The sequence below is a fragment of the Equus caballus genome, chromosome 5 (assembly GCF_041296265.1).
Source record: "Equus caballus isolate H_3958 breed thoroughbred chromosome 5, TB-T2T, whole genome shotgun sequence".
NCBI lineage: Eukaryota > Metazoa > Chordata > Mammalia > Perissodactyla > Equidae > Equus > Equus caballus.
Genome location: NC_091688.1, coordinates 35,599,757 through 35,627,109, shown reverse-complemented (window position 1 = coordinate 35,627,109; position 27,353 = coordinate 35,599,757). Strand labels below are relative to the sequence as shown.

General features: G+C 40.9%; 1 protein-coding gene and 1 long non-coding RNA gene across 11 annotated transcripts in view; one reads left to right on the top strand and one right to left on the bottom strand.

Annotated features, from left to right (window-relative positions):
• Positions 1-13,907, top strand: part of LOC138924067 (uncharacterized) — a 28,079-nt gene extending 14,172 nt beyond the window's left edge. The window contains exons 2-3 of the long non-coding RNA XR_011438660.1: positions 9,873-10,529; positions 12,734-13,907. This is a non-coding gene — a long non-coding RNA (uncharacterized lncRNA). The remainder of the gene's footprint in view (positions 1-9,872; positions 10,530-12,733) is intronic.
• CD84 (CD84 molecule) overlaps positions 1-27,353 on the bottom strand; it is a 51,549-nt gene that overhangs the window by 6,811 nt on the left and 17,385 nt on the right. For 5 of the 10 annotated variants that reach the window (XR_002807990.2, XR_002807991.2, XR_011438659.1 and 2 more), the window contains exons 1-3: positions 16,505-16,646; positions 5,105-5,455; positions 385-636 (exon numbers count right to left, since the gene is read on the bottom strand). Coding sequence is in view for 5 of the 10 variants with exons in the window: in XM_005609957.4 (XP_005610014.1) it covers positions 385-636; positions 5,105-5,455; positions 16,505-16,550 (649 nt within the window). In the remaining 5 variants the exon portion in view is untranslated. Of the gene's footprint in view, positions 1-384; positions 637-5,104; positions 5,456-16,504; positions 16,649-27,353 lie in introns of those variants that run through there. The other 5 variants (XR_011438658.1, XR_290284.4, XM_070266931.1 and 2 more) reach the window with 2 other exon arrangements.

Genomic DNA, 27,353 nt, shown 5'->3' with positions numbered 1-27,353 from the left:
GGAAATAGAAAATGCAGTGTCACTGAGCTCTTGGGAAATAGGCCCAAGAGGCCGGGTAGGCTTGTCCACATTCAGGGGCACTATCAAAACTGGGTGCCCTCCAGAGGACTGCCAAAGCTCTGAGAGAAACTCTACTATCTACTATTACAGGTCAAGATTCAGAACTGAGACAGAGAGCAGGGGCTGCCCCAGAACACCCTGCAATGCCTGGCATCTCTCAGAAGGCTTTGGACTCTTTTCCATGGCTTCCTGGGAGGAGATGCCCCTGGGGACCACGCCCGGCCTAAGGGAGGCACATTTCCCTGGAGAACAAGCCTCAAATTCAGGCCGTGCAGCTCTTCTGAGGGATTGCTGACTCCAGGAGAGACAGACAGAGCTGGTTACCTGTACAGAGCTGCCGGGCAGAGATGGAGTCAGAATTATTGCTGACAGGGTTCCAGACTGTACACGTGTAAGTCAGCTCTTGGTTGACAGGGGTCCTGAAGATTTGAAGGACATTACCCTCTTCCCCCAGGGGACTCCAAGTATATGTCACATTTTTTTCTTCTTTTTCCACAGAGCATGTCAGTGTGACATTACAGGTGTTGTTCATCGATGTCATTAAACTCTGAGTAATTTTTGGCTTCCCAAGCCGACCTGGGAGGGGAAAACATGTGAGCCAGTGGTAAGCTGGAGCTTGTGAGAGCCAACTGTTAACTTTTCAGAAATTTTTCAAGATGGTTATTAAACAGAGCCATCATGAAAAATTAAATTACAAAAACCTACAATAAAATAATTTTAAAAACAAAGCTAATAAATACTTAAAACTCATCACTTTCTGTTTTTTTGACATCTATTATAGCTGCCCTTTGTAAGGATGTACAAAGTCTTCGCAACTTTGCATGTCTTACAATTAGCCACAGGGGCCTGCCGGGTGGAGTAGTGGTTGAGTTCGTGTGTTCTGTTGCAGAGGCCAAGAGTTTGTAGGTTTGGATCCTGGGTGTGGACCTAGCACTGCTCATCTAGCCACGCTGTGGTGGCATCCCACACAAAATAGAGCAAGATTGGCACAGATGTTAGCACAGCAACAATCTTCCTCAAGCAAAAAGAGTAAGATTGGCAACAAATGTGAACTCAGGGCTAATCTTCCTTGCAAAAAAAAAAAAAAAAAAAAAGCCACAGTGGGAGTGTTTACACCACAGAAATTGGCAAATGCTACAAACTAGGGCTTGATTTACTACTTTGTTGATTATTGCTTTAGACTTAAGAAAGCAATGGAAGAAAGATTACTAAAGGAGATTAAACTTAAAAGGGCATCCTTTCTGTAGCCATTACACTGTGAATAGCACAAAAAAACTAGGAAATATTCTTCCGCTACATCAAAACCATTATCCAGTTCAGCAAAGAAGTTGCTCACGTCATTGACGAACAAGTGAAGTTCTGACATATATGGATGTGTGTATGCACATATTCTGCATGAAACAACCTTTAAGAAACTTTTTCTGGTTCTGTTTTCTAGTGTATGTGGGTTTTCTTTAAGTTTCTGTTTTGTTTTGAAGTGCCTGTGATGAAAGTTAAAACCTCTTTAAAAGTTCCTTTTGAGAAATCTTGTTACTAAAGCAATCAGAAGGTAAACTGAAAAAGTTATAGGCTAGTAAAGGGTTATCAAAGAACAACTATATTTAAGTTGAGGTAATGCTGTAGCTAGATCTGGAGCTGGCAGAAGGAAGGGGATGTTCGCTTCTTCAAGGCAAGGGAAAACAGAATTGAAACAAAAAAACAGCTCACTAATTGGGAAAAAATATTTACAAGCCACTTATCCGACAAAGGGTTAATCTCCATAATATACAAAGAACTCACACTGCTTAACAACAAAAAAACAAACAACCCGATCAAAAAATGGGCAGAGGACATGAACAGACATTTCTCAAAAGAAGATATGAATATGGCCAATAGACACATGAAAAGATGTTCATCATCGCTAATCATCAGGGAAATGCAAATCAAAACTACACTAAGATATCACCTTACCCCCGTTAGATTGGCAAAAACATCCAAAACCAAGAACGACAAATGTTGGAGAGGTTGTGGAGAAAGAGGAACCCTCATACACTGTTGGTGGGAATGCAAACTGGTACAGCCACTATGGAAAACAGTATGGAGATTTCTCAAAAAGTTAAAAATAGAAATACCCTATGACCCAGCCATCCCATTACTGGGTATCTATCCTAAGAACCTGATAACAGATATCTCAAGAGTCCGTTGCACCCCTATGTTCATCGCAGCATTATTTACAATAGCCAAGACGTGGAACCAGCCTACATGCCCAGAAACTGATGACTGGATAAAGAAGATGTGGTATATATACACAATGGAATACTACTCAGCCATAAAAAAAGACGAAATTGGCCCATTCACAACAACGTGGATGGACCTCGAGGGCATTATGTTAAGCGAAATAAGTCAGTCAGAGAAAGACGATCTCTATATGACTCCACTCATAGGTGGAAATTAGTATATTGAGAAGGAGATCTGATCGGTGGTTACCAGGGAAAAGGGGGAGTGGGGGGAGGGTACGGAGGGGGAAGTGGTGTACCCACAACATGACTAACAAAAATGTACAACTGAAATCTCACAAGCTTGTAATCTATCATAACATTAATAAAAAAAAAAAATAAAAAAAAAAAAAAAAGAAGGAAGGGGATGTTCTTTTCTCTAACGGGAGATGAGAAAATGGCCACATTCAGAGTTGATAAATCTAGTTCATCTTGCCAGGGCTGCTGTGATGGGGTTTGTCCCTTCCACTATAGCCATGTGAGGAAGGCACTCGAGGAGTCAGAAGGAACTGGCACACAACTTTCTAGTTAATGTGGTGTCTATAAAGGCAGTGTATTTAGGAATGTAAATATAGGAACTATTGGTCTGTTCTCATGAGGGAGCAGAACATGAGAAGTAAGATGCTGTAAAGGTCTTTGATTCCAGCCTAGCCAGAAACTCTGGTCCTAAGAGTCTCTTAGGGGGATCTAAGATTCCAGATTTGCATTAGTGATGACTTGGCAAAAAGACTTCCAAACAAGTTTGGACCAAAGACTTTGATTAACTGTAACACTGACAGATACAACGTATAACGAAAAATGGACCAAATTGTGTGTGTGTGTATGTACTTCTTTAGAAACTTGATTTACAAGAATGTTTGAGTCTCTGTTGGTATTTACTTATTTTTAAAAAGACTTTTTTTGGTGGGTGTCAAGGTAAGGGATAGCGGTGAAGAATAGGATCCCACTTCATTTTTCTCAGCAGGAACAGATGTTACCTGCGCAAAGCTGCTGGGCAGAGAAGGTCAGGATTGTGGCTGACAGGCCTTCATCCTCCCAAGTCAGAGTGTGGACGCCACTGGCGGCCTGGTTCAGAATCCGGGCTCCACAACTCTCTAACTGCGGAATGGTGGAGCAGGAATACAGCTTTGCTGAGCTTTAGATCCCTCAATTATAACACGAGGATAACAATTTCCTCCTGCTAGAATTGACGTGGATTAAATGAGCTATTATTAAAGACTACTCTAATATCCATTTGTCTTTCTGTCTGTCTATTCATGTGTCTATCCATCTGTCTGTCTATTCATCTATCTATCCATCTATCTGTCTATCTAATCTATCATTATCTATCTATGATTGTATGCACATTAATTATCTATAGAAGAGACAAAATAAGCTGGTGACAGTGACTACCTCTGAGAAGGAAGAGTATAAACTATGGACTCTGGGTGATAATGATGCACCAATGTACGTCATTGATTGTGACAGATTTGCCTGTCTGGTGGGAGATGTTGATAGCAGAAGAGGGTATGCATGTCTGTGGGGCCAGGGTGCATATGGGAACTCCCTGAACTTTCTACCTAATTTTTCTATGAACCTTGAACTGCTCTAAAAAGTACAATCTATTTGAAAGGGAAAAAAAAAGTTCCGGAGATGGATAATGGTGATGATTGCACAACAACGTGAATGTACTTAATGCAACTGAACTGCACGCGTAAAATGATTAAAATGTTAAACATTATGCTATGTATATTTTGTCACAATAAAAAAGAAAAAAAAGAAAAATGGATTTACTGTATGATTTCATTCTTGGGCGTTTATCCCAGAGAAACACACACTTATTTCATGTAGAAACCTGTACATGAGTGTTCGTAGCAGCTTTATTTGTAATTGCCCCGAGCTAGAAACAACTAAAATATTCCTCAGTAGGTGAATAGTTAAAACAAACTAGTGGATCTATGCCGTGGAATACTATCCAGCAATAAGAAGATACAAACTATTGATACTTGCAATAATTGGGATGACTCTCAAAGAAATTACACTAAGTGAAAAAAGCAAATCTCAAAAGCATGCATACTGCATGATTCCATCTATGTAACACTTGTGAAATGATGTAATTATAGCTATGAAGAATGGGTTAATGTCTTCCAGCAGTTTGGGACAGGAAAGGGGCAGTAATGGGTGACTATAATGGATGAGGGAATCTTGTGGTGATGGTAGAGTTAAGTATCTTGACTGTGGTGGTGTTTCGTGAAGCTACATATGGGAATAAATTATACAGAGCTACACATATACTTACACATAAATGAGTACCTGTATACCCAGTGGAATCTAAATGAGCTCTATAGATGGTACCAATGTCAATTCCTGGTTTTGCTTCGTACTACAGTCACGTAAGATGTTACCATTGGGAGAGGCTGGGTGAAGTGGGCACAGAATCTCCCTGTATATTTCTTTACACCTTTCTGTGTATCTGTAATCACTTCAAAATAAACAAAAACTTTTAAAGTGCTTTGCAAACACTATCTTACTTGATCCTCACAATAACTAGGGGAGGTGAATACTATGATTATTCACATTTTATAGAAAAAAAAAACAAGGCCCTGGGACAAACTGCGAATAGGAGATTGATTACAGAGCTAAAAACAAGCAAAGCCACATCCTTTTTATAAGTATCGGTATATTTATATAAGTATTTGTAAGTATAAAACAATTTAGGGAACCCAAGTGTCAGAAGTATACGTGTTCTTTTGATAGCAAATTTGCAAAGTAAAAATAAAAAACAAACCCTCTGTCTTCCCACAACTTACGATAGACTTGAAGCTTGAAGTGCTTGGTGGTGGTGGTGATCTTCTTTTCAGAGGTCTTTAAACTTATGTCGGCTTTGTAGGTCCCTGCATCTTCCATCCTCAGATTCCTGATCTCCAGGTTATAGTTCTGACCTGAGACATTTATTCGTTCATAATAATCTTGGTGGGTCACAGTAATTATGGGTGGTGTTCCGGAATTTCCTGGTATTATAGAAGCAACTGACGATTTGGAAGTCCAAGCAATGCTGTTAACTTGCTGTGATCCTTGGATATTTAAGGGGAAAGTAACCGACTCTCCCAGAATCCCATTCACTGTGATGATGTCTGTGTTGCTTCCAGATACTTCCAGACCTGAGGACATACATAGAAAACCATAGCCATTTGACAGTTGCACCTTTTAGAGTTTCCTGTCCCCCCAGGCTTGAGTCTCCCTAAGGAGCTGCCATGGGTGCAGCTCATCCAGTTTCTTGAGGATTTTTTTGTTTTTTGAGCATTTTACTCTAGGAATATTTTATATGTTAGATGGCTAAATTTTCAAAAGGATTCTCACTTAAGAACTAAGTTTCCCAGTGAATTTCAAGGGGTCTATCTCATTACAAACATGTTTATCTAGACATCGAGTCTGAGAGCTAGAAGGGATTCGAGAGATGAAGACCATAGACTTCTATGACGTCCAAGACATTAAACGTCTTGCTTTCCCAAGGTCATATTCCCAAGTGGTAGAAGAGCTGGGACAAGAGTCTGGAATGGCTACTGCAGTCTTTGCAAAAACGATTTATGCCACTATTCCTGGGAGATACAGGCAGAGACTGCCTTAGAGGCTCTGGAGTAAACATTCCCTAAGTTGGTGATTTATGGGGTCTTTTTTGTTCACTACTATATCCCCAGTCTCTAGAAGAGTATCTGAAACATAGTGGGTGCTTAGGAAATAATATCTGCAGAAAGAATTGATAAATGGAATTCACCTATGTGTTGCCTAGAATCTTTTGGAACAACTTCTGAAGTAAGCAAAGTTAGTTTATTGATCCAAACATTTATGAATGACCGCATGTTATTTATTCAGGGTCAGTTTTGTTCTGGACACTATGGCAGGTATTTATTAATTTAATTTGTAATGCAAATGTTTGTTGAGCATCTATTCTTTTAAGCATGATACAAGGAACTGGGGACGCGATGGTGAGTAAAAAAAGATAGAGTTTCCACTCTCCGGAACTTAGCAGTTAAAGAAGGAAATGAGTGTTGATCAGATAACCACAGATGGTTAGATTGAAATATATAAGTCTTAAGGTGATTTGAGAGAGAATGGCAAGGGGACTTGATCTATTCTGGGAATCCAGGAATGCTTTCTAGTAAAAGCTGAAAGATGAGTGTTTTTGAAATCTAACATTGGAAAAAATAAAAGGTTTATTTTCTTCTCCTCCATCACCTTATGAAGAAAATTGGTTTATTACGCAGTTTATAAAATAAAAGAGTATAATTATAAGGTGTTATTTTCTTCTCTTCCTCCTCTTCTTTCATTACTCTGTTATTCTCACTGAGCTCTATTTAATGAGAGACGGTGTTTTGAGGCAGCATAGATGATATTCAAAATATTTAATAACCAATAGACACAACCACTGGCCAATCAGAAAAGGCATCAGCCATGAACAATTATTGGGCTGTTCTGATGAGTAACGGCTGCATGTTCCCCCAAAGAGCAGGATGTAAGTTTCCACATAAGTGGGTTCAGGCTGACTCTTAAGTTTATCCAGGGCTTGGCATAAAGAGGGCAAGAATAAAGGTCATTGGGAATACAAGTTATTTTGAAGTGTCAGAAAAGCAAAGGGATTTGTTAACATGATGGTCTTGTCTCACTATGGCACCCTTCTAGCCCGGGAACTCCTGAATGAGCCCAGGGACTGCTAGTCTAAACCTGTTTCCTTTCAGACCAACCAAGATTTTCCTTTAGGAGGAATATCCCAGGCAAGGCCTGGGGGGGTGGGGCGTGCAGAGAAGGGGGAAACTAAGGGCCCTTATCTACAATCATTTATTAAGTGCTAACTACATGTCAGATGATGCTGTATTAGGAACTCAGGATGAATAGGATATGGTTGTGGTCCTGAGGAGCTCACAGCCCAGAGAATAACACAGGTGTGTGTAAGTGAAAAATAATACAATGTGATGAGTGCTAAATGAAAAGAGCAAAAGGAACAAATGTTGAGGGGACAGAAAGAGAGACTAAACTTGCCTTCAGTGGCAGGAGTCAGTCTACAAAATCTATTTCCTTGAACATGAATTCTCTCCACATAAACTGTTCCACTGGGTTGATGAGGTCTGGTAGAGAGACCCTTGGAGTGTCCCAGCCTGAATCCCTGGCTGTTCTAGACATGGGCATGTGACCTGTGCAGTTGCATAGAGCCTTGAGCTCAGAAGGACACTGAACTCGGTTGAATGCTGCTGTTGCCACCTCGAAATTATTAATATTCTTTGAACAAGGGGCCCCATATATTCATGTTGTACTAGGTTCTGCAAACTCTACAGCTGGTCTTGGTGCCAGATCGCCCACATCTCTTAAGGCTTTTTTGACTTCAGCCCCAGCTCCCAATTACCATTCCACTCTTTAGATTCAGGTTAGGTGTGAGATGATGGACAGGATGTAGGTTCCATAGACTCAATTCTGGTGAGTTCTCTTGTTAAACCCCAGGAAGTGTGTAGGCCGTTTGCTAAGGCTGACACCTGCTTAGCATTGGGGCGGTTGTGCCACAGGCGGTTAGTGTGTGGCTGTTTTGGAAGCGTATCTTATTTCCCATAGCAAGTCATTCAGGAAATGGTGCTGGGGGTAGCAAAGGGTGATGAAACACTGAGGGTGGCAGATAGGCAATGCTGGGGGAGGTCCTGCTGCTATTTGTGCTCCTGGTGTTGTTGAGAATCCTGGGCCTGCTGAGAAAAGGCAAAGGGCTTGCACAGGCATAGGATTCTGACTACTTTAAACACTCGGACTGTGGTCTGAGGAAAGCAGCTGCAAAACCATAGCGTGTAGTGGAAAGACAGGCAGGCTGGAGACGTAGGTGCTAGTATTTCTACTTATGCGCTGGGCAACCTTAATAAAGTCACAAAACCTTTCTGAGTCTCAGTTTTTTCATTCATAGAATGGAAATAATAGCTATAAAATTCGCTGTATCTAATTAGTGATCAACAAATTATATATTATGAGTGGAATTGCTTTGTTAACCATCAAGGCAAAATGAATGCTAGTCATTTCTAAGGTTGATAATGATAATGATGAGGACGAGAACCACCCATCATCTTAATAATTGGTACCTGCCGTTTAGGGCTTCTCTAGTCCATCTCGATGATGGCCTTGGTGACACGAGGGCTATACTGAAGAATGTATGAAAAGCCATTATTAATAGCTAATTCAAGTAAAGCCCAGAGGGATAGTTTTAGGTACCACTCCACTTAGGGGACTTTATTCTTCTTTTAAAGACTTCAGATTTTTAAAAAAGAATGTCCACATCAACCAACCCCAATATTTATTTTTCTAGGTGCTGAAGGGATTCAGACGTTATACTAGTGTTGGAGGGGACCTAAGGAAAACTCAATTTCACAGAGAAATTGTGGCACAAAAATGTCTTGAAGACTTACTATGAAATGCACTATGCAAGTCTATGACCAAAAGAAATTCCCTGCCTTTTAAAGGAATTTCCTATCTGGTTAGGGAAATAAGACACACACATACACATAACTCTCCTTTGTAGTATGAGGTAGTAGGTGATAAATTCCAGTGAATGGTAAAGATAGTAATTGCAGTAGGAATTCAAAGAAGAGAGAGATCACTTGGAGCTGTGGTGGTTAGAGAAAACTTCTTGGAGAAAGCAGAATTTGAGGAGGACTTTGAAGAGTAAATATAATTTTCTTGGCTAGAAAGGGAAAGGATGGGTGTCTTCCGTCCTCAGGTCCTGAATAAACACTTAAAAGCAGGAGAACGTGTGATGTAGGTTGAATGAGTATGGATTTGAGTAGCAGAGTAGAGAGAGATAAGGCTGAAGCTACAAATTAGGTTTGGATTTGGGACAGCCTTGAGTTTGAAGTTTATACCACACACAGAGGGGAGCTATTAAAGCTTTTGAGGATAAAGATTAAAATGATGTTTTAGGGTCATAGTAATATAATAACGATGTGTAGGGGGGAGAAGCTGGGCTTGAGAGACCATTTCAGAGGCTTTTGTAGCCATCTGGTCATGATGAGGGGATGATAATGGGAATGGGAAGGAAGGGATGAATTTGAGAGACAACACAAAGAAAGGCAAGGAATAAGGAGGCATCTAATAGGATTTGATTGTTCAACAACGTATTTTGAGTGTCTACTTTGTGTCAGTGGAAAACTGATAGATATAGAAAACTGATTAAGTTTCAGATGGAAAGAAGTCAAAAGGAGAAGACAAATGTAGTGTTAGAAATATTGAATTTGAGACGATGGTGGACCATCTAAGTAAGCAGTTGAAAGGATGGGAGATAAGAAGGGAGAATAGGCTTGAAGTATTGTTTGGGGAGCTGTGGCAGAATCTGCTAGTTGTTTTACAATATTTGTTCTCTCCCTCATTTTTAGTAACAATCCCCAAGTTTTAGCAGGGCATATGATCACCCAGAATACTAGCTTTCTGTCGGCTACGGTTGGTCATGTGACTAAGTTCAGGCCAATGCGATGAAAGTGGTAGTGTTGTATATGACTTCTACGTCTTTAAGAAGAGAGCACAGTGCTTTCTTCATCTCTTTCTTTCTTCTTGCAGGTTGGAATACCATGACAGCTGGATCTCAGACAGACATTTTGTATCGGGAAAGAAGAGGAAGCCAAGCGCTGAGAATGATGGCGCAGGAAGATTGAAAAAGTGTGGGTCCCTGATGACCTTGTGGACTATTCTACCAATGAAACTGCCGACTCCTGACTTTTTTACATGAGCAAGAAATAAATTTGGCAATATCTCTAGAGGAGAATCAAAGGCAAGAAAAGGCTGGAACTCTGGGGTGAACTTGGATAGAAAAATATGTTTGCTGTGACCCCTAGGTAGCTCTGGTGAAGAGGGAACCTGGGACTCCAAGGGCAGGATGACACCAGCTTCGACAGATAGCACTGCGGACAGGCTGATCATTGGACGTGGCCTTCCCCTCATGGAAGGGAAGCTGAGCACCTTTCCCTGCCTAATATGCCTTTCTGTGTGTTAGGTGACAACTCCTATTTCCCCGGATGAACTGATGGGTGTGGGTGGACTTTACAAATGTACTTTCCATGATAAAGTAGGTGTCAAAAATCACTGACTAGAAGAAAGTAAAAGAGACTATGAGAAAAAGAAAGGTATTTGGGGAAAAACAGCATCAGAACTTCATCTGGGTTAGAAAGACTGACGGAGTGGGAGGACTTTACCTGGCTTGAGGGAAATTCTTCAGAGGTGAGCAAGAGAAACTTACTAAAGAAGTGTCGAGTGGAATCCAAAAAGATTTCAAAATATCAAAAATTGATGACAACGGAGAGGGCACTTAGATCTAAAAACCAATTAATTTTCCTTAGATTCTATTAAAAACAAAGAGACTATACACTTGGGGTTTTGGGGGGCTCTCTAGTATCCTTTCATATACTTTGCCATCATCTACTAGGCCCTGCCTGTTCTGGCCCCTCCTTCTCTCTCCTCATCTCCTATTCTTCTTTCCCTCACTCACTCCAACCATACTGGCTTTCTCATTCTTCAAACAGGCCAGGAACACCTGCTGTTGCCTTAGAGATTTTGCATTTGCTGTCCTTTTCTACAAGTCTCTTTCTAGTATTCCCTCACTGCGAAACTCTGCTCCCGCGTCGTCTCATCAGAGAGAGCTTTCTTGATCACTGTGTTAAAGCAGCAATCCCCGCTCCATTGCTCTCTATCGCTTTGCCTTACTTTGTTTTTCTTCATGGCAATCATCACTACTAAAGCATTGAATGTCCACATTTATTTATTATCTTCCCCAACCCCTACCCCCACTAGAATGTAATTGCCATGAGTGGAGTCTTTGTTTTGGTCACTACTATTTCCCTAACAACTAGTGGATGATTATCAAATGTTTGTTGAAAGAATGAATAGTTTTTTGACTGCTTACCTAGTTACCCCTTTTCCAGCAATAAAAAGCAAGATAGAAAAACTCATAGCAAGAGAAAATGAGGGCAAGAGAGAATTCTACTGGTTCTTGGATCTTGGTGTGAAAGATCCAAGATATAAAATGATTAATAAGGAGCAGTTGGCTAACTGTAACTCCTTTCCACTCCAATATCTCACACTGCTTGCAAAAAAAAAAAAAAAATGCATAGATGTACATGATGGATTTTCACAGCATGATTAGTAAAAATGTCCTGAACTAGGGATCAAGAAATATGTTCTAGTCAAGGCTCTGTTGTCAACTGGCTAAATGACCATGCATAAGTCATTTTCCTGCTAAGTCTCAGGATTCTGGTTGGCAAATGAAATAAAAAAGACACGCCCTGCCACTGTGAGGAATTATAAGGATTAAATGACATGAGAGCATTCTCAAGTGTGTATACCAATGGAGAAGAATCTAGAGAGACTCCGAAGGGAGTCTTGCCATGAGGAGCACCTTGTCTACCCCGTGTGAGGCATCACGACTAAGTGATGAACAACCAGACTGCCTGAGCTTGAATCCTGGCTCTGTCAGGTACCAGCCATGAGATCTTGGGAAAGTCAACAACCTCTCTGTGCCTCAGTTTTATCAGCTTTAAAATGAAGCTCATAGCACTTACCTGATAGAAGTGTTGTGAGATTTAAATGAGTTAGTATTTGTAAACCCCTTAGAAAAGTGCCTGGCATACACTAAGCACTGTATATGTTTGTTATATAAAACACGGAAGCATTGTTACAGAGATGAAAATAACATCCCCAGGCAAAAATGAAGGGAAAAGAAGAGTTGGCATATTGGAGAGATGTTAGAGAAGGTCAACATGTAGCTATTAATGAGAGTGGAAATAAGGAAGTGTATTGATGCTTAACAGCTACATAAACCCCCTTGCTTCTTTGGGATCCTTCAAATAAGCATTTCTTTTTCTTTTTTGGAACTAGTTCAAGTTCCCCTCCTCTCTTCCCTTCCACTGCCTTCCTGATCAATAAGTGGGGATGGAATCTCCCAGAATATTTCAGGTGTGGAAGGGTGACTAGAGGTAGCTGTACCCTGTGGCACCCAAACGAGAGATGGTTGTAACCAGTTATACTGAGTGAAGGGAAGTAGAGGGCAAAGAGGAAGCAAAGGGTTGAGCAGGAATTTTGTGTCTTTCTTTTTGTGGGTGGAAATTCCTTGGTCATGAGATTTAAAAAAGGAAGCTACCACTTCCATACTACAGTATACTATTTTCTGCTGGATTTTTTTTTTTTACTGGATATCATCTTCATTGAGATTTGGGTTGACTTGAATCCACTTCTTCAAAACAAGCAGAAACAATCACACACACGTTCTCAAAACAGAGATAGGATCCTGGCCAACCATTGATTTTACCACCACTCCCCTCCACTAGCACATAATCAAAAATTGAGTATAACAAAGGAAATACGGGTACGTAGACAGCTCCACCAACATTGGTACCCCGACTGATTGCTTATACCTTTTTCTTTTCCAGCTTCCACATAGCTGAGCCTGGTTACCCACAAACTTTCAAATTCCTCCCTCTCCAAGATTCCATACAAGAAAGGTTTGATTCAGGAAATACTTGAGTAGCCTGAGTGACCCTGCATGACCTTTGGGCACCTGCTGTGACGGTACTCTGGCTGCTTTGTCGGTCACCAGATTGATTTCCAGAGCTGAGCAGGCTGACAAGGTGGGCCTCTACTCCCTCTGAGGGAGTCTTGTGTTATCGCAGGGATGGAGTGTCCCAGCCTCTATTTGGAAATTAGATTTTTGGGCTGATGTCCTGGTATCCAGTTTTCACCATTCATAACATATTTTTCCATTTCTATAATTGAGCTTCTGGTTTTGAACCCTTTCTGAGTGTCTGTGGCAGTAGTCTGCTCAAATCTCTTTCTAGAACAGAGCCTTTGTCTTTATCTTGAAGGCTCCTCTCTGTAAGGACTTTGGACCAGTGGCAATTTGGCTCTTATCAGGGCTCTTCTTCAGGCATGAAATCCTGTCTCTAACCCCCAGGATGGTGGTTGGGGCCTACTTATTCATGGACAGATATCCAGATGAGCCCACTCATCTCTTGGACTTCTAAATATTAACTGTTGGAATGCCCCATGACTGTGTTCTACATTCAACAGGATATGAAGACTGTTGACAATGGACTTTTGCTTATTCTGAAGAAGCTAATTCAAGTCAACCAAAATAAGATTGATGAGAATGGTGCTTGAACTATGTCTGGATATGGTATTTTCCTTGGATATTCTGCCTTGCTGGCCTGCCTAAACTTTCGTTATTGGCAAAAGATTGCCCACCAAACCCAACCCTCCTCTACAAGTGGGTTTAGAGACAGGCTTAGCCTCTGCCTGAATAATCCTGTCTTGCTGAGAATAAAACACCACTCTTCGCTAACAATTCCTACAATGTGGTAACGACCAATAGTAAGGACAGTATTTTATTTCACTTTAGCCTCAAAGTTGGTGAAGGCAGCGTTGCTCAGTGGTTAAGTGTAAGACACTGGAGTTCAAATCCTACTTCCTCTACTTTTTGGCTAAATGATCTCTAATTTTCTGTGTCTCAATGTTTTAATCTGTAAAATTGGAATATATCAATAGTACTCATCTCAGAGTATTGTGAGGATTAAACAAAATAATAAATGTAGACTACTTAGAGGAATGCCAGATGTGTAGTGATTTTTTTCCATAAATGGTTGGTTATTACTATTATTTGTGAGAGATAGGAGAAGAGAACAAGGGGAGGGGTTGACAAAAGTGAGGCCAGACAGGTGAGGAGAAAAGGAAGCATTAAAAGAATGTGGGGGAGAACATGTGGAGGGAAATGGGCATGCAGCAAATGTGGTAGACTCTTCTCTCTTCTACCCCAGAGGGGGTGTGGCCAGTTGGCCACTTGGAGGAACAGTTAGAATCATAGTGTTCACAAGTTATGATGAATAAGTTGAGGTCTGAGTATGACTAGGAATCTTGGTTCGTAGAGAAAACTTTTCCAGCATGAAGGAGTCACGAGTTTGCACACACAGACTTCTCTTATTTCAGTGATTTCAAGGGAAAATGGGGATTTCTAATCTCCTTTTTCCACGGCTTCTCAGCTGCCCCAACCGCTCTGAATTCCAGGGAAATGAATAAAATCAGTGTTAACTAGTAAGCCCAATGCTAAAAATGAGGGACCACCTCTGCCAGAAAGAGCAGCAGGAGGAATTTAAGGTATATTTCTGCACGCAGGAAATGCCTGTGCAATAATCTTTATGAGGCAAACAGATCCATGCAGCAAAGGCAGATGGTACATGAATGCACTTCTGGCTTTACTGCTATAAAAACAAGCCCCAACTCCATTTCATGGGTCCCTGACAAAATAAATATCTCACCCCTGGTTTTCTCTCCTAGAACCCCAAGAGCCTACACCTCAGCTCAAACTCCCACCACCTTTCCTCCTGCTTACATCCCTCGGACCATCCCAAACAGAGGAGCCTTGTCCAGGATCTCTGTGCAATAAAGTCCCAACTTTTCCTAATATCACGTGAAAAGCAAGTGTGAAAAACGACAGCAGCATTAGCTAATATTTGTTAGGCACTTGCTATGTTCAGCACTGTGTCAAGTGTTGCACAAGAATTATCATTTTGCTTCTCTAAACAGCCCTCTTGCACTAACAGTTTCTCCATTTTGAAGTGGAAACAACAGGGAGAGCTAGTAGGACTTCCCCAAAGTCACAAAGCTGGTGGATAAACGATTCATTACTAGCAGAGCCAACAACTTTTGATTTCAGATTCAGTAGATGAGACAAGTGTATCTTAGAACTGCCTTTTATCTTAGCATGTGCTTCGCCCTTTGAAGAGCATCAAGGATCTGAAAACTTAATAAGTGAGGAGGTCAGAAAGAATGTAGAGTAAACAGAGCTATAGTCTTGGGACGGGAAGAACCAACGTCCATTCCAGCTGTACCAATTTCAGGTTTTGAAACTTCAGGTGAATCGTTTAACCTGAATCTTAATTTATGCTTGTTCTTTTTTTTTGCATAATGGGATTAATAATATCTATCTTGCTTACTTCAATGGTTTTAGCATGGATAACATAAAAATACAGGCAAAAAAATTGTAGAATGCTTTGCAAATTAAGTGGTATCAAATGTCACCCTGCCCAGGCCTTCTCTGGAAGATTGGGGACATCCCTAGGTTTCTATTTAGGTACTATCCAACTCTTTTCCCCCTCTGCTTGCATTTTATATCTGCCATGTCAGGGTGTCTAGCATAAGCTCTGAAAACTTAGCCTGCCCAGTGGTTGCAGTCTCCATGAAGCTCAAAAAAGAGGAGCCACAGCTTTAAATGGTCCGGAAACAGAGAGAGCAAGGTGCATTGATTCTACCTTTTCAGGAAATCCTAACTCCCTAGATTCTCTGTGTTCTAACTCATGCCAGGAATTTGCTAGTGCATTTTCAGAGCTGGTAAGAAATATCTTAAGTAGATTTAGAAATGCCAAACGCAGTCAATTTTTGTATAAACAAGGCAATTGCTTGAATTTCATGAGATGATATATACAATGACAAAACACTCCCAGAGCTACGTTACTGTTCCATAGTTTTCTTTGTACTAACAACAATCAATACTCATTTTGTCCTTTATAGTTTACTGCTAAGCTGTAAGTAAGAGAAACAGAATTTTTAGTTCAACTTCTCCATTTCTTTTTTGAGACTTACCTTATTTGTAAAATAGGGATAATAATCTCTTCCTCATTTATTTTTGAGAGTTTTGGGAGGGTATAAGCAGGGTAATAGCTCTGATGTGCTTTGAAAATAAGGGGAGCTTATAGAGATGAAGTTTTTACAATAACAATTATAGTCATACATCATTCTAATCTGCTAGAGTAATGAAATATAATTGGGGAGGGCAGGTCTCCTTCAAAAACTGTATAACCAAAACTATATGTAACCAAAAACTATAAAAGCCAAAAAGAAATTGCTTTTGAGTTATTTGATGTTTGGGATTATTTATTCTTTTGCCAGGCTTTCTGGGTGGGTCTATCTTCTCCTGAGCAGAAGGGCTTGTCTCAGACCTTTGGAGACTGGACACAGAAAAAATTCAGAAATACAAACTCTAAAGCTGAAAAATAGTTACGTTTAAATCTTAAGTCTCTCCTCAGCCACTTGGATCTCTTTTGGGACCCCCTTTTAAAACAGATCAAAAGGGCATTTCAATGTCTTCCTTAAGGGCAATTTTAAAAACTTAACAGAAAACTAGGAGGGGATCAGCAAGGATCAGAACTCACAGGTTTGCAGGCAAAGGAGCAAAATCCCTAGGCGGTGCTGGGCCATCTTCTCCAGGGGAATAATCTTCGGGCAAGGAGGACGTCACTCTTCTAGCCGAGAGTCTGTTTCACGCAAGTTGCCTTTTTAGAACCGCGTGTAAGAAAGGAAGTATGAGTTAACTGTTTAGGAAACTTGGTCTATGTATCATGATGGTAGATTTTTTTCCTATTACATAACATAAAGTACATAGCATTAATTATTTATTTACCCAACAAATGCTTATAGAATGCCTACTATGTGCCAGGTGCTATTCTGGGTACTGGCAATATAAAGAGCAACAAAGCAATTGCTCTCCCTCCTTTCGTGGTGCTCATGATACCAAACCTCTTAACCTCAAGTTCGTGTGCCTGATGTGCAGTCAACCAAGCACTGAGACATTGGTGTTTGGAGAAAGATTTATGCAAATTGAACAAAACGAGAAGGTGGGAGCATGGGTGCGCTCAAATCTGCCTTCCCAAAAGCAGAAAGCAAGGGGGTTTTATAGCGCTAAGGGGCTCGGCAGGAGGAGCCTTGGAGAAACGAAGGAGTCGCTCTTGATAGCCCCCGGGCAATCTGACTTCTTGGCTTCAATGGCTGCTGGGGGCGGGCCATCCAGGAGATCACAACCTCCCTGAAGGCATTCTCTTTCTTCTGCAAAATAAGCTCATGAATCTGCAAAACAAGCACACAAATCCTCCAGTTCACCGTGTCACCGCCCCAGTTAAACAGGAAAAAGCAAACTGCGTATTGAATATCTACAGCAACCCTCAGGTACCCGGCTTCACTCGTATTCTTGTCAGGGAGATCAACAATTAAACAGGCAATTCCAATACAGGGTGATACATGTTGCAAGAGAGAAAATATGGGGAGCTGGGAGAGCAACGAGGGCATCTAACCCAGGCTAGGGGAGTGTAAGGAAAGCTTCCTGAAGGAACTGACAACGACAAGCAAGCTGAGACAGATCTTAAGAGTAAGTTAGCGTTATTAGGAGGAAAGTGGTGGGAGATAGGGAATAGGAAGAATGTGTTGACATGATAGGAGCTTAACAAATAGTAGCAACTAATATTATATAATTATAGTTATATATGATAGGCTATAATAAAATTAAGTATAACTCTATTATATAGTATGTATATTATCTATTATATATAACTAATTATTATATTATATTATATTTAAGTATTATAATTATATTGTGATTGAGCTAGATGTAACACAGGATTATTCTCTGGTAGAGGTCCCGCTACTCACCATTAGAAGAAAAACAGGGGCCTTGCATGTGTGGGGGTGTCAAGGAGTGGTGATGAGAATAAATATTTGGGTCTAGAAGTCAAGCAGTTTGAATTTGGACCCAGCTGTTTTGAGGAGTGCTGGGAAAGCTAAGGACACAGTCCCTGAGACCTGGGGAAGTAACTGTACACAGCCCTTCCCACTGAGAGAAGTCCCTAGCCAGCTAGCTCATTTCTAGGCAACCTGCGCCTCCAGAGTCACTTCCTGAACAATCCTGCTCATCATTCTTCATATATACTTGTTCAGTATTGAGTGGTTGAGTGCCTTTCTGTACATATAGTGAATGGGGCAGCTGTTTGGGACCAAAGAAGGATTGAAATTAAAAATGGAATTTCCCCAATTATTTCCTTTCACAAGATTAAGCTATATTACTTTTAACATTTTTAGGAAGCGTGTCTTCCTGAAATACATAATTACTACATGTGCAAAAACACACAGCTATCACATGTTAGTTGCACAGAGAAGGAAGAAAAAAGAAAGAATATGAAGTTGTCAAGAGCTGCTGAAAACCTGACTTTGTATTCTCTTTTTAACTTCTTCATTCTAATCCTTCTTCCTTTGCCATTTAAAACTCTTACTTGGTCTCATGTCTACGTCTTTAGAAATCCTAGGTTGTTAGCTTACTCAAGAATTTATCTCTTGTTGAGCTTGGACCAGTGTCTTATCTCTGTCTTTCAGCCTTAGATTGCCAGAAAACTGGTGTATTTTTTATCAAGAAGACACTACCTTTTGAGACCTCTTCTCTTGATATGATATAGAAGGACATGAAAGTCTTTTCATTCCATGGTAACAACAACAAAGCCAAAATAAAAATCACTGTTCCATGGGATATGTAATGAATGGTGTATGCAAAACACCCTCAATAGACTAAATTCCAGAAAGAAATGTGCCCTTTGTAGATGAGCGGAAAGGCAATAGCTCAAGACTTGGGGCAGGAGGCTGGTTTAGGATACGGAACAGCAGAAAAGAGGCTACCATAGACAGAAATTTAGAGAAGAAGGACAAATTAGATGAAACTTAGTTGATAGTGTGGGCTGACAGCACCGGCTGGAATCTGGAAGAACCTTCAATGGAAAAACCAATGGTTTTGCCCAACAATTCCCATTCCCTCCAGAATTTTGTTGAGAAAGTGGCATGAGAAGGGACTGGAAAGCAGAGACAAATTTTATGGTACCGAATATTTCATAACTGTTGGATTCTGGAGTTTTAATATAAAAGTAAACCAAAAATACTGAAATTGCATCCCAACTTATTCTCACCTCAAATATTGATTAGATCTAAGAGACAGTGGCGGGGAAGGAGTTTGAGGGTTAGGCTAATAACAGGTGAATTCCATTATTAAAGCTGTTGCCTTATACCAGCTCAATTTAATTCTTTTTTTTTTTTTAATGTTATGATAGATTACAACCTTGTGAGATTTCAGTTGTACATTATTGTTAGTCATGTTGTGGGTACACCTCTTCCCCCTTTGTGCCCTCCCCCCACTCCCCCTTTTCCCTGGTAACCACCGATCAGATCTCCTTGTCAATATGTTAACTTCCACCTATGAGTGGAGTCATATAGAGTTCGTCTTTCTCTGACTGGCTTATTTCGCTTAACGTAATACCCTCGAGGTCCATCCACGTTGCTGCGAATGGGCCAATTTTGTCTTTTTTTATGGCTGAGTAGTATTCCATTGTGTATATATACCATATCTTCTTTATCCAATCATCGGTTTCTGGGCATGTAGGTTGGTTCCACGTCTTGTCTATTGTAAATAATGCTGCGATGAACATAGGGGTGCAAGGGACTCTTGGGATTTCTGATTTCAGGTTCTTAGGATAGATACCCAGTAATGGGATGGCTGGGTCATAGGGTATTTCTATTTTTAACTTTTTGAGAAATCTCCGTACTGTTTTCCATAGTGGCCGCACCAGCCTGCATTCCCACCAACAGTGTACGAGGGCTCCCCTCTCTCCACAACCTCTCCAACATTTGTCGCCCTTGGTCTTGGATGTTTTTGCCAACCTAACGGGTGCAAGGTGATATCTTAGTGTAGTTTTGATTTGCATTTCCCTGATGATTAGTGATGACGAACATCTTTTCATGTGTCTATTGGCCATATTTATATCTTCTTTTGAGAAATGTCTGTTCATGTCCTCTGCCTATTCCTTGATCGGGTTGTTTGTTTTTTTGTTGTTAAGCCATGTGAGTTCTTTGTATATTATGGAGATTAACCCTTTGTCGGATAAGTGGCTTGTAAATATTTTTTCCCAATTAGTGAGCCGTTTCCTTGTTTCAATCCTGTTTTCCCCTGCCTTAAAGAAGCCCCTTAGTCTGATGAAGTCCCATCTGTTTATTCTTTCTATTGTTTCCCTCAACTGAGGAGATATAGTGTCCGAAAAGATTCTTTTGAAACTGATGTCAAAGAGTGTACTGCCTATATTCTCTTCTAGAAGACTTATTGTTTCAGGCCTAATCTTTAGGTCTTTGATCCATTTTGAGTTTATTTTGGTGTGTGGTGAAAAAGAATGGTCAATTTTCAATCTTTTGCATGTGGCTGTCCAGTTTTCCCAGCACCATTTGTTGAAGAGACTTTCTTTTGTCCATTGTAGGCCCTCTGCTCCTTTGTCGAAGATTAGCTGTCCATAGATGTGTGGTTTTATCTCTGGGCTTTCAATTCTGTTCCATTGATCTGTGGACCTGTTTTTGTACCAGTACCATGCTGTTTTGATCACTGTAGCTTTGTAGTATGTTTTGAAATCGGGGATTGTGATTCCGCCGGCTTTGTTTTTCTTGCTCAGGATTGCTTTAGCAATTCGCGGTCTTTTGTTCCCCCATATGAATTTTAGGATTGTTTGTTCAATTTCTGTGAAGAATGTTCTTGGGATTCTGATTGGGATAGCATTGAATCTGTATATTGCTTTAGGTAGTATGGACATTTTAACTATGTTTATTCTTCCAATCCATGTGCATGGAATGTCTTTCCATCTCTTTATGTCGTCGTCAATTTCTTTCAAGAAAGTCTTGCAGTTTTCATTGTATAGATCCTTCACTTCCTTGATTAAGTTTATCCCAAGGCATTTTATTCTTTTCGTTGCGATTGTGAATGGGATTGAGTTCTTGAGTTCTTTTTCTGTTAGTTCATTGTTAGTGTATAGAAATGCTACTGATTTATGTATGTTGATTTTATACCCTGCTACTTTCCTGTAGTTGTTGATTATTTCTAATAGTTTTTCTATGGATTCTTTGGGGTTTTCTATATATAACATCATGTCGTCTGCAAACAGTGAGAGTTTTATTTCTTCATTACCTATTTGGATTCCTTTTATTTCTTTTTCCTGCCGAATTGCTCTGGCCAACACCTCCAGTACTATGTTGAATAGGAGTGGTGAAAGTGGGCACCCTTGTCTTGTTCCTGTCCTCAGAGGGATGGCTTTCAGTTTTTGTCCATTGAGTATGATGTTGGCTATGGGTTTGTCATATATGGCCTTTATTATGTTGAGGTACTTTCCTTCTATACCCATTTTATTGAGGGTTTTTATTGTAAATGGGTGTTGGATCTTGTTGAATGCTTTCTCTGCATCTATTGAGATGATCATGTGGTTTTTGTTTTTCATTTTGTTGATGTAGTGTATCACGTTGATTGACTTGTGGATGTTGAACCATCCCTGTGTCCCTGGTATAAATCCCACTTGATCATGGTGTATAATCTTTTTGATGTATTGCTGTATTCAGTTTGCCAGAATTTTGTTGAGGATTTTTGCATCTATGTTCATCAGTGATATCAGCCTGTAGTTCTCCTTCTTTGTGTTGTCCTTGTCAGGTTTGGGGATCAGAGTGATGTTGGCTTCATAGAATGTGTTAGGGAGTACTCCATCTTCCTCAATTTTCTGGAATAATTTGAGAAGAATAGGTATTAAGTCTTCTTTGAATGTTTGGTAGAATTCTCCAGAGAAGCCATCTGGTCCTGGACTCTTGTTTTTGGGGAGGTTTTTGATTACTGTTTCTATTTCCTTACTTGTTATTGGCCTATTCAGATTCTCCATTTCTTCCTGATTCAGTTTGGGGAGGTTGTAGGAGTCTAGGAAGTTGTCCATTTCTTCCAGGTTGTTCAATTTGTTGGCATATAGTTTTTCATAGTATTCTCTTATGATCCCTTGTATTTCATTGGTGTCTGTTGTGATTTCTCCTCTCTCATTCCTAATTTTATTTATTTGAGATTTCTCTCTTCTTTTCTTGGTGACTCTGGCTAAAGGTTTGTCGATTTTGTTAATTTTTTCGAAGAATCAACTCTTTGTTTCATTGACCCTTTCTACTGTCTTTTTTGTTTCAATATCATTTATTTCTGCTCTTATTTTTATTATTTCCCTCCTTCTACTGACTCTGGGCTTTGTTTGTTCTTCTTTTTCTAGTTCTGTTAGGTGTCATTTGAGGTTGCTTATGTGAGCTTTTCCTTGTTTAGTGAGGTGAGCCTGTATTGCGATGAATTTCCCTCTTAGGACTGCTTTTGCTGCATCCCAAATGATTTGGTATGTTGTGTTCTCATTTTCATTTGTCTCCAGATAATATTTGATTTCTTCTTTAATTTCTTCAATAATCCATTGTTTGTTCAGAAGCGTGTTGTTTAGTCTCCACATTTTTGCACCTTTCTCTGCTTTTTTCTTGTAGTTAATTTCTAGTTTCATAGCATTATGATCAGAAAAGATGCTTGATATTATTTCAACTCTCTTGTATTTATTGATGTTTGCTTTGTTTCCCAAAATATGGTCAATCCTTGAGAATGTTCCATGTGCACTTGAGAAGAATGTGTAACCTGCTGTTTTTGGATGAAGTGTTCTATATATATCTATTAAGTCCATCTGGTCTAATTTTTCATTTAATTCTATTATTTCCTTGTTGATTTTCTGTCTGGATGTTCTATCCATTGGTGTTAATGGTGTGTTGAGGTCCCCTACTATTATTGTATTGTTGTTGATGTCTTCTTTTAGTTCTGTTAAGAGTTACTTTACAAATTTTGGTGCTCCTGTGTTGGGTGCGTATATATTTATAAGTGTTATGTCTTCTTGGTGGAGAGTCCCTTTTATCATTATGTATTGTCCCTCTTTGTCTTTCTTTATCTGTTTTGCTTTGAAATCTACCTTGTCTGATATTAGTATAGCGACACCTGCTTTCTTTTGTTCATTATTAGCTTGGAGTATTGTTCTCCATCCCTTCACTCTGAGTCTGTGTTTGTCTTTGGGGCTGAGGTGTGTTTCCTGGAGGCAGCATATTGTTGGGTCTTGTTCTTTGATCCATCCTGCCACTCTGTGTCTTTTGATTGGGGAGTTCAATCCATTTACATTTAGAGTGATTATTGAGATGCGGGGGCCTACCACTACCATTTTATGTCTTGTTTTCCAGTTTTCTTCAATTTCCTTTGTTTCTCGTCCCATGGTTTAATCTGTTCTGATGAAGAGCTGCTACTCTCTGTTGTTGTCCTTCTACTTATCTCCTCTGCTCTTGGTTTTGTAGCCCCTTTCCTTTTTTTGATTTTTCAGGAATGAGTGTTTTCCCGAGGATTTCCTGAAGAGGAGGTTTTGTGGCAATGAACTCCCTTAATTTTTGTTTATCTGGGAAAGTTTTTATTTCTCCATCATATTTGAAGGATATTTTCACTGGGTAGAGAATTCTCGGCTGTAGGTTTTTGTCCTTCAGATTTTTGAATATATCATTCCACTCTCTTCTCGCCTGTAAAGTTTCTGCTGAGAAATCTGCTGATAGCCTGATGGGGGTTCCTTTGTAGGTTAGTTTCTTTTGCCTGGCTGTCCTTAGTATTTTCTCCTTGTCATTGACTTTTGCTAGCTTCACTACTATATGCCGTGGGGTTGGTCTTCTTGCATTGATAAAGTTTGGAGATCTATTGGCTTCTGTCACCTGAAGATCCATCTCTCTCACCAGATTTGGGAAGTTCTCAGCCATTATTTCTTTGAATAGGCTTTCTGCCCCTTTCTCCTTCTCTTCTCCCTCTGGTATACCTATAATCCTTACGTTGCATCTCCTAATTGTGTCTGATAATTCTCGGAGAGTTTCTTCATTTCTTTTTAGTCTTACTTCTCTCTCCTCCTCTGCCTGCAGCATTTCTATATTCCCATCTTCCAAGTTGCTAATTCTTTCCTCCATATTATCGGCCCTACTGTTCACTGCATCTAGATTTTTCTTAATCTCCTCTATCGTGTTCTTCATTTCCAGTATTTCTGTTTGGTTCTTCTTTATCGTATCAAACTCTTTTGTGACATAGCTCCTGAACCCATTGAGTTGTCTATCTGAATTCTCTCTTAACTCATTGAGTATTTTAATGATGGCTGTTTTGAAGTCATTGTCATTTAGCTTATATATATTTCATTTTCTTTGGGATTGTTGTCTGTATATTTGTTGTTTTCCTTCTGTTCTGGAGATTTAATGTATTTTTTCATATTGCTTGATGTTGTAGATTTGTGCCTCCGCATAGAGATAGAGATTAGTTGCTCCTTCCACTTGTTTCTGCTGCTGTGGTGGGGGAGCAGCTGTTTATACTGCACCAACCAGGAACCCTATCTGCAGTTGCTAACTGGGCCTGGGCCCCTTCTCGTAGTCACAGTGGTCCTTTGCATTCCCTCTTCTGCCGTGGGGGCTGTCATGGGGGGGCTTCAGGCTGCTGGTGCCTACTGTTGCAGCCCACCTAAACGTGCTCCCTCCTTGGGGTCTGCAATGGTGTTATGGGCTTTTCCAGTGGCCAGGGGTAGGATCACTTATATTTGCCGCTCTGTCACTGTCGGCACCCACAAAATCTCACTTGTACACTATGGGTCGCAGCAGAGCTATTGGCATCTTCTACAGTCTGTGGTTAGCTCACCTAGCTATGCTACTTTTGTCCCAGGTTCTTCCAGCCTTGTGGCTGCCGGATGGGTGCTTTCTACTAGTGCTGTGCAGAGGCTTTCACTGAGGCTGCTGTGAGCCTGTAGGGTTTCCCCCTAGGCTATGGAGCTGGGTCGCTGGAACTCCACCCATCCCCAGTCCTGTTCCCCAGGAACTTGGGGAGCCCTTTGCCCTGACTGGGGGATAGCCGGAGATCCTGATTTCAGTGGTAGCTGGTCAGCTGCTGCCCTGCCTGATATTCTCCTCTCCGGGACCCTCCCGGTGTTGTGGATGCTGGGTGTGGCCCCTCTGCTAATGGCAGACAGAGAGTTTTGTCTGCTGCCTGGGCGGAACCCTGGAGCTTCCCCCCCAGGTCACGGAGCCGGCCTCTGGAGCTCCACCCAGCCCCAGTCCTCTCCAAGATCTCCAGCAATCCCTTGCCCCATGGGGCGGGCAATGGCAGCTGGGGGTTGCCTCGCCCTCTGGGATTCTCTCCGGGACTTTCCCAGAGTTGTGAGTGCTGGGTGTGGCCCCTCCGCTAATGGCAGACAGAGAGTTTTGTCTGTTGCCCGGGCGGAACTCTGGAGCTTCCCCCCTGGGCCGCGGAGCTGGCCTCTGGAGCTCCACCCAGCCCCAGTCCTCTCAGAGATCTCCAGCAATCCCTTGCTCGGCTGTGCAGGCAGTGGCAGCTGGGGGGCCGCCACGCCCTCTGTGATTCTCTCTGGGACCCTCCAGGCACCGTGGACACCAGGTGGGATCTCCCTGCCAATGGCGGGGCGAGACTCTCCCCACGGGCTCAAGTGTGCAACTCTAGAGTTTCCCTCTGCGTTTAGGAGTAATTGAGGGGAGTTTAGGTAGGGTTCTGGTCACCTGTTTCCACCGTCGCTCCTCTGGTGTGTGCTCGCTCCTGCCCTAGGTGTGTGTTGATCTTCTGGGGGTGTCCGTTGGAAGAAAGCCGCTTGCAGGTACTAGGCTGTTCGGTCGGGGTCGGAGAGTTTTCACCTATCTCCACCTCCTCCCCGGAGGGAAGTCCGTCCGCCTTCCGATGTATAGTTGCGTGGGTCTCTCAGACATCCTGAGATGCTATCTGGATATCCTTTGTTAAGCAATGAGTGTCCAAATAATTGTAGACTCGAAGGGGGAGAGACAAAGAGGACTACTCATGGCGCCATCTTGGATCTTCCTCCTCAATTTAATTCTTTAAAAAAAACTTTTGTTGAGGTCATAATGGTTTATAACATTGTGAAATTTCAGGTGTACGTTATTATTTGTCAGTTTCTGTATAGACTGTCTCATGCTCACCACCAATAGACTAATTTTAATCCGTCACCATATATATGTGCCCCTTTACCCCTTTTCCCACCTCCCAACTCCCTTCCCCTCTGGTAACAACTACTGTCTTCTCATTATCCATGTGTTTATTATCTTCCACATATGAGTGAAATCATGCAGTGTTTGTCTTTCTCTGTCTGGCTTATTTTGCTTAAGATAATACCCTCAAGGTCTATCCATGTTGTTGCAAATGGGATGATTTTGTCTTTTTTTGTGGCTGACTAGTATTCCACTGTATACATCTTCTTCATCCATTCATCAGTTGATGGGTGCTTGAGTTGTTTCCATGTCTTGGCTGTTGTGAATAATGCTGCAATGAATATAGGGTGCATAAGTCTCTTTGAATTGTTGATTTCAAGTTTTTTGGATAAATACCCAGTAGTGGGATAGCTAGTTCACATATATTTGTATTTTTAACTTTTTGAGAAATCTCCATACTGGTTTCCATAGTGGCTGCACCAGTTTGCATTCTCACCAGCAGTGTATGAGGGCTCCTTTTTCTCCACATCCGCTCCAATGTTTGTTATTTGGTCTTGGTAGTAATAACCATTCTAGTAGGTATAAGGTGATATCTCATGGTAGTTTTGATTTACAATTCATTAATAATTAGTGATGTTGAACATCTTTTCACGTGTCTGTTGGCCATCTGTATATCTTCTTTGGAAAAACGTCTATTCATATCCTCTGCCCTTTTTTTTTTTTTTAAAGATTTTATGTTTTCCTTTTTCTCCCCAAGGCCCCCCAGTACATAGTTGTATGTTCTTTGTTGTGGGTACTTCTAGTTGTGGCATGTGGGATGCCGCCCCAGCGTGGTTTGATGGGCAGTGCCATGACCACACCCAGGATTCGAACCAACAAAACACTGGGCTGCCTGCAGCGGAGCACACGAACTTAACCACTCGGCCACGGGGCCAGTTGAGTGTGTTTTCTTGTTTTTGACTTCTTTGTTGTATGAGTTCTTTATATATTTTGGAGATTAACCCCTTGTTGGATATATGATTTACAAATATTTTCTTCCAGTTGGTGGGTTGTCTTTTTGTTTTGTTCCTGGTTTCCTTTTCCTTGCTGAAGCTCTTTAGTCTGATGTAGTCCCATTTGTTTATTTCTTCTTTTGTTTTTCATGCCTGAGTAGACATCGTATTCAAAAAGATGCTGTTAAGACTGATGTCAAAGAGTGTGCTGCCTATATTTTCTTCTAGGAGGTTTATAGTTTCACTTTTTACCTTCAAGTCTTTAATCCATTTTGAGTTAATTTTTATGTATGGCATAAGATAATGGTCTACTTTCATTCTTTTGCACGTGGCTGTCCAGTTTTCCCAACACCAATTACTGAAGAGACTTTCCTTTATCTAT